This window comes from Arachis duranensis, chromosome 4, assembly GCF_000817695.3.
Source record: "Arachis duranensis cultivar V14167 chromosome 4, aradu.V14167.gnm2.J7QH, whole genome shotgun sequence".
NCBI lineage: Eukaryota > Viridiplantae > Streptophyta > Magnoliopsida > Fabales > Fabaceae > Arachis > Arachis duranensis.
In genome coordinates, this window is record NC_029775.3 from 14707784 (window position 1) to 14715863 (window position 8080).

Genomic DNA, 8080 nt, shown 5'->3' on the forward strand with positions numbered 1-8080 from the left:
TATGAGATTTGTTACTGATTTTAAATTTGATTCTCAATTCAAATTTAAATCATATCTTAAAATTCCAAATCTGAATCATTCAAATTTTTATGAATCATATCATAACTCAATTTGAAACAGAATCAGTTAGGATCTCATCCAACTTTATAATTCAAACTTAGAAATAGAATAACTAATTATTCTCAAATCTCATTTAATATTCTCAATTATCATACTATTATTATATTTTTGGTGCTAGCAAAAAATATAATAATATTCCATCTGAATTAATATAATTATTTATTTGATCAAATCAAAATAATAATTAAATAATTCTATAGCAAAGGTTAGAACACTCGTTAGTGTGTGACCCCATAGGTTCAATACTAAGCGGGTAGTAAATTAGTCATACTAAATTTACTAATCAAGGTTGGCGTCTAGCAACACTCCTCAACGACCCGATAGTATGAAGTAATATATTTTTACTAAGAACCTCAGAAGAACAAAGTATAATTCCTTCCATCTTTCCAACTCTTGGTTAACCTTTAGAGTATGGTTTAATTGTCAAACTCTAACTTGTTACCATTATTATAATGAACTGTGAATGACCTAAGAAACTCATTTCTTCATTCACTCAATCCCCTTGGCCAAGGTTTTATTCATCTCATTCATTATAATCATAGAGCTCAAACTCTTTACCGAGAGTTGACGGATTCCTTATTGACTAACATTAATTCTACAAGTATTTAAATCATACCCAATATCCATTCAACTAGCACCCTAGGGTATTAGGTGTCCGGAATCAAAGTATAATAAATACATTGTTAATTACTATGACAGTCGCAGGTCAAAGGAAACTCTATTACTATGTTCATCTTGAGAATATCCTATTGACAAATATGCGGTAATTATAACCATTAGGAATTCTCAAAGTGAGTCAGTTCAATGGTCATATCTCTATATGTACCATCTATATATATAATTTAATAAATGAGATCTATTAATTTTCATCCAATGAAGACCATTATATATATATTGATCTTTCCGGATTATTAATGTCCTTTTTAATAATCCTATGACCAAGAACAATTTAGATTAAATTATAAAAGATTTATTTCTCAATATTATGATCACTATCATAATAATAAATCTCTAAATTTAATCTAGGACGTTATTATATTAACATTTTAATATAATAACAGTAACAAATTATTTGAAACATGATTGATTGGATTGTGGTCATACTCCTTATTCCCAACAATCTCCCACTTGCACGAGAACCAATCATGATAGATTGGATCTTGGGCATACTATTATCTCAATAGTTTGTATACGAACTGTAACCTAAATCCTATGTACGAGACTCCTGTTATGTGACTACTTGATGGAGTACCAGTGAGACGTCATATAGCAATGTATGATCGTGCAGAGGAGTGGAAGATGATCTTTCACCTTTTGATGACATTTCACCTGACTTGAGTCTTGAAGACCTAGATAACACTTTCCCTTGCTTTAGTAGTTTAGAGTATGTGAGTATAGAGTCTAGGCTAGCTTGGGTGCCAGTTTAAAGGATTTCTTGAACAGGTCAGGGCCTGGGATGTTGTATGTATATATGTATATAATTATTATCTAGCTATATCTAGGGGTGTTTTAACTAAAGATCTTTACTCTAATAAAGGCTGGATAACTGAATATTGTTAACTGTTTGAGATGTATATAAGTGTGGTTGTTTATAACTATTGTATTTGTTATTATTTGCGTATTGATTGTGAATGATTCTGTTTATTAGTCCAAACGTTTTCAAAAAAAAGTACCTCGCTAAATAACTACGCTCTTAACAACGAATCAGGCTCATATAATAAATAATAGATAATAATTAGGAAGATAAGTTAGTAGCGCTCAGTTTCCGGTATGATCTAGACATACTGAAAATTGGGTCATTACAACCATCATGGATGGATGTTGTGCTGTGAAGTGTAAACCAAGATCCTCCGATTTAATAGAAGGAAAATGCTACTTGTACAACAAAATTCAGTCTTTATTCAGTCTTTAAATCTAATATTTTATTATTTTAATTTTTTAATTAATCCTATTTTCTATTTTAAGGAATCACTTTCATTTTAAATTTTATCAACTAAAAAATCTCTAACTCCTTATCACTATAATAAAGCATTTCTTTTATTTTCTCCCTCTCTCGTAATGTACTAACTTCATCATCACCAATCTTTCTCTCTCTCTCTTTCATTAAGACCATATTGTTCTCTCATATAGTAAAATTTTTCTGCTTCATATAAAAAAAAATTATAAGTATTTTATCTACACATCTAAAACTAGAATATCATTATAAGCTCAGTTGGTCCAATTAAACACAAACACATTTAAAATTATGTTGCCTTTAATTAATCAGAAAAAAAATAAAACAAGAACAACATAAGTATATTCAAAATTATGTTACCTTTCATTAATAGAGAAAAAAATAAAAAATAGCATAAACACATATAAAATTATGTCATCTTTCATTAATCGAAAACAAATAAAAAAAAAAGAGGAGACAAACCACTACAAATAATGCAGAATAGTGAAAAAATTATCTACACATCTAAAACTAGAATGTCATTATTTTTTCATGACAGTTTGATTACAAGCTTAGCTGGCTCCAATTAAACACATAAACACATTTAGAATTATGCAACCTTTTAGTAATCAGAATAAAAAAACAACAACAATATAAACACATCTAAAATTATGCTGCCTTTAATTAATCAGAAAAAAACAGCATAAACACATCCAAAATTATGCTGAGTTTCATTAATCCAAAAAATAGAAAACAACAAAAAAAAGACAAAGAATTATAAATCATGCATAATAGTGAACAAAAATTATGTACATATCCAAAATTAGAATGTAATTACTCTTTTACAACAGCCTGATTACAGGTTTAGCTGGCTCTAATTAAACACATAAAAATATTTAAAATTATACAACGTTTCATTAACCAGATTAAAAAAAACAAAAAAAAAACACATCCAAAATTATGCTTTAATTAATCAGAAAAAAAAACAAGAACAATATAAACACATCCAAAATTATGATGCCTTTCATTAATCGAGAAAAAAAAGCCAGCAAAAACAGCATAAACACGTTTATTAACAAAAAAAAGGACAAGATAGGAAAGAAAAAGCACTACAAATCATGCAGAATAGTGAACAAAAATTATCAACACAGCCACATCTAAATACCCGAGGAGTGTTTTCGACGCAGAGGAAGCGGCGTGGAGGAGGAAGGCGGCACGACAGAGCTGCGCAGGAGGAGTAGCGTGGCATGATGGAGTTGCACAGGGGAGGAACGAGGTATGCGAGAGCTGCGCAGGGGGAGGAGACCGACGCGGGAGGAAGAGAGTGCGGGCAGAGACTGGCGACGGAAGAGGAATCTGAGGCACTGACTTTAGGTCTGTGTTAGAATTGTTTAATGGAATGAAGCTTTTGTTGTTTTTACTCCGGGGTTTGCTTTTGGATGTATTAGGGATTAACATGTTTAAAATTGAATTGTTGGATTTTAATTATTTTGAAATTATTTTTTTAATTTGAATTTTAAATTAAAAAACATAAAATCTATTTAGATGTATTTGTTTTATTTATTTTTTAAATTGATGTAATAAAAGGTTGTTTAAAGAATAAATTTAAAAGATACCTAGTGTACTGCCTGTTATTACTTATCGAATTTATTTTTTTTCACTTTTTTGACACAGTAACTTTTATCATATATATATTATAAGGTAAAATAAACTAAATTCTAATATTTTTATAAAATGTTTTATTTTTTATTTTTTAGCATGTATTAAATAAATAAAACTAAACTATATTTTTATATATTTAAAAAACAAGCATTAATTCTTCATGCGTTTTAAATTTAAATTTTATTTTTTATAATTTTGTATATTTATTTAATTAATTATAACTAAATTAATTAATTCAACCAACAATCATCTATTAGTTAAACTAATGACTCAATAAGTCAATACTTCGATCAAATTAGCTGTCAGTTCAATTAGGATAGCCTAAAATGATTCTTAATAATTCATATATTATCATGTGAAAGTTAGGCATTGACATTATTGACGCCAAAATGTCCCTTTCCCTAGCATAAGATAAATAATGTATGTATACATAAATATACAATAATTAATTAATTTGACATAAAAAATTTTAAGAACATATAATATATTATCATGCTTGTTGTTTCTCCCTTGAAATAGAAACTTATTGTTGCCACTAAAAGAGATAATTCCAAATCCTAAATCACAGCATATATCATGCATAGATAAAAAATCTGTACACACTCCATCTTCAACTAAGAACAATTAATATATTAATGGGTGTTGTTACTCAGGAATATGCTACTCCTGTTGCTGTGCCTCCTGCGAGGCTCTTCAAAGCCATGTGTTTAGATTTTCACAATCTCATCCCCAAGATCGTCGAACCCATTCAAAGTATTGAATTCACTCACGGTGATGGAGCTGCTGGAACCATCAAGAAGATCACCATCCTTGAAGGTACCCTAGATCATCATCATCATCATCATCATACATATATAGCTTAGAAGGGTAGTACTGTTACATGTGCTATTTTCCTCTATATCTTTTGTATATTTTTTATTCTTAGTGTTAAAAATCATTGATAAAAAATTCAAAAACTAAAATATTGATTTTTATATTATAAAAATATAAAAAACACAAAATAATACAATTATTATTTTTTGATAATGTCAAATATGCGTGTGTGTGTTTTTCTCAAGTAAATAAAAGTGATTTTAATCTCTCTTTATATGAATTAGCAAATTAATAGTCCTTCTGTAAAAAGACTAAATAAAATTATTAAGGGCATTAAAAAATATTGGAGTTATTTTTCAAATTTTATTTGTGTTATAGTGTTTTTTTTTTTTTACTATGATATACTATGGTTATTGGGGTATCACTTCTTCTTAAGGAAAACAATTGTTAAATTCCTTAAATGAACTAACTATTAGTTAATGATCATGATGTCAAATTAGTAACAATAATAAAAAAGAATTTTGTTACAGGTGGGGAAAGCAAGTATATTCTTCACAGAGTGGATGAAATTGATGCTGAAAAGTTTGTGTACAACTTCAGCATAATTGGGGGAACAGGGTTGGTTGAGACATTGGAGAAGGTCCAATTTGAGAGCCAAATGGTGGAAGCACCCAATGGAGGGTCCCTTAGGAAGGTTCATATTCAGTTCTTCACAAAGGGTGATGCTAAGATGAGTGAACAAGACCTTAAGACTTCTCAAACCAAAGTGGAAGGTGTTGTTAAGCTTGTTGAGGCTTTCCTTTTGGCTAATCCTGATTATTAATTAAATAATTTGTGCTTAATTAGCTTGCATTTATTATGGAGGAGGTTTTATGTTATGCAGTCTTTTAAAATCTTTTTAAAACTTGCATTGTGTTATAATATGAATATTTACTGAGTGTCCACTCAACATGACTTATTTTTTCAATTAAATATTTTTAGACGGTACAAACATTGAATGAAAGACGGTACAAGATTTTTAAGATTTGAAAAAGTTAATATTGCACATATATAAATAAGGATATAGGCCGAAGCAATTGGAACACACTATGAATATAAAAATACTCTTCTTTCTTTGTCTTTATGCATGCTGCAATTTATATATATAAATATATATGAATCATCTCTATTATATTAAGATAATAATATTAGTGAATACTGATAGTAGAGTATTTTATTTATATTTTTTTATTTTATATTTATTTTTTATTTATTAGTTATTTATTTCACAACACGTTATCAGTACGAAATTCTGATCAAAATATAGGAAAACTCAGGTAATAAATTTTCATTATGTCAAAACTCTCTCATATTGAATTTAATGCTCTTGATATATCTATAAACAACTACTTATTATGGATACTAGATGCTCAAATCAATCTTGATTCAATAGATTTTGAAGATACCATTAAGGTTGAAAATAATGCATCCCAGAAGGATAAAGCTAAAGCTATGATCTTCCTTCGTTGTCATCTTGGCGAAGGATGAAAAAATGAATATCTCACACTAAAAGATCCTGTAGATATGTGAAAAAATCTTGAAGAAATGTATAATCATCAAAAGACAGTGATACTTTCTCAAGCCCGATATGAGTGTACGCACTTGCGTTTACAAGATTTTAAATCCATAAATGAATATAATTCAGTAATGTTCCAATTACCTCACGAATGAAATTATGTGGAGAAAAGATAACCGATAATGACATGTTAGAGAAAACGTTTTCGACATTCCATGCAAATGTGCTCCTGCAGCAGCAGTATTGAGAAAAAGAATTTAAAAAATATCCTGAACTAATTTCTTGCCTTCTTGTTGCTAAACGCAACAATAAGTTACTTTTAAAAAATCATGAAGTACGCCCAGCCAGAGTTGTAAAAACCGGACTGGACCGGTCGGTTCGACCAAAAAACCGATAAATCAGATCCTATACCGGTCCGGTCCAAGGTTAGGACCAGTTAAGGAAGAGAACCAAAATGAACCGGTTGAACCCATAACGAACCGGCTAAAACCGATGAAAACTGGACCGAACCAAACCGTTTGGTCCCAACTGAAGGCAAAACTACATGCATCTGGGTTCTGCAAGTCCACCATGCTCTCCATGAGCTCCAGCGTGCCAAGTGTCAAAGCTGTGTGGTTGTTGGAAAATTTTTCAAAATGGCTCTCATAGGTTTCGAACTGCTGACTCCAAGGTTTCAAGAAAGACAATCTAACCACCAAGCTACATTGCTTTTTACTAATATATATCCAAATTATAATACATATAGCAATTTTCTATTTACTTATATTCAATTAATTTTAATTTTAAAGTCATTAATTTTTAAATCAATTATATTTTATTTAACTATAAATTTTATTAAAATATATATATTAAAAAGATAAAAAAATTATTAATCATAATTTTTTTCATGATTATATGATATCTATTAATGTTATTTTTTCAATAAATACTTATAGTATATAATAATAGGTAAAGACTCACATGCAGTTGTCTTCGTATGAAGTTGATAGTTGAAAATCGTTAGATGATATTTAGTTAAACTTGTCAAATTATCCAACTGTTTTTAAATATCAACTTCACATGAAAATTAACTGTATGTAAGTTTATACTTATAATAAAGAAAAAATAATTAAATTTTACATAATTATTTAATTATACCAGGTTAACCGGTTCGACCAGTGACCCACCGGTTGAACCAGTAATCCAATGACCTAATAACCTTATCGGTTTAATCACTGGTTCGGTTCTGACAACTATGCGCCCAGCTGACGCCACCCTATTTTCTAAAGCAAATGCGGCAAATCATTATCTCAGAAGAGGTAAATGGCAAAGTTTTAGTAACAAGAAAAATTATGAAAGGAAGAAAAATTATGTTCACAAGAAAGGATCTCACTAGAAGTGGGACAAAGAAAGAAATAATGGGCAAAATAAATCAACAGAGGATAAATGTTTCCGTTGTGGTGGAAAGGGCCATTGGCCGAGTACCTGTTGTACCTCGAGGCACCTAGTTTATCTTTATCAAACATCCTTAAAAAATGACGACAAAGGAAAGGAGACGAATTTTGTTTCAAAGTGCTGCTGAAAATTACACCACTCATTATGAAGTATCTGATTTCTTTGTGGATCCTGAAGAAAATATTGGTCATTTGATTAATGATGGAAAAATTTGATATTTGGGTTTAGTACTTATGTAAATAAATAATGTAAAAAAACTTTTAAGTTTTATTTTCTATATATTTGAATTTTAACTGTGATGTATATAAATAATATTTAATAAAATATTTATGTTTATAAATTTCAAAATTACTAAATGTGTCAAGTTCTAAAATAATAATAATAATAAAATTTTTAGTATATGAGACTATGTACAGTACTTCTTAGAAAAACAATCAAGAAAATAATTTTACTGTGCATATATTTTTACTCATTTTATTATTATTATTTGTCTTTAAAGAAAATAGCAAGGACAAAATAGTAAAGATGTTTTCCTTGCAGATATTGCAAGTTCTCATACCATT

At 29.1% G+C, this 8080-nt stretch overlaps 1 protein-coding gene across 1 annotated transcript; it reads left to right on the forward strand.

The window, feature by feature from the left end:
* Nucleotides 1–4243: 4243 nt before the first annotated feature.
* Nucleotides 4244–5477, forward strand: LOC107483510 (pathogenesis-related protein 10). The gene is made up of 2 exons (XM_016104134.3): nucleotides 4244–4531; nucleotides 5059–5477. The coding sequence occupies exons 1-2, from the start codon at nucleotides 4351–4353 to the stop codon at nucleotides 5349–5351; spliced, it is 474 nt and encodes a 157-aa protein (XP_015959620.1). The 5' UTR covers nucleotides 4244–4350; the 3' UTR covers nucleotides 5352–5477.
* The last annotated feature ends 2603 nt before the right edge of the window (nucleotides 5478–8080 follow it).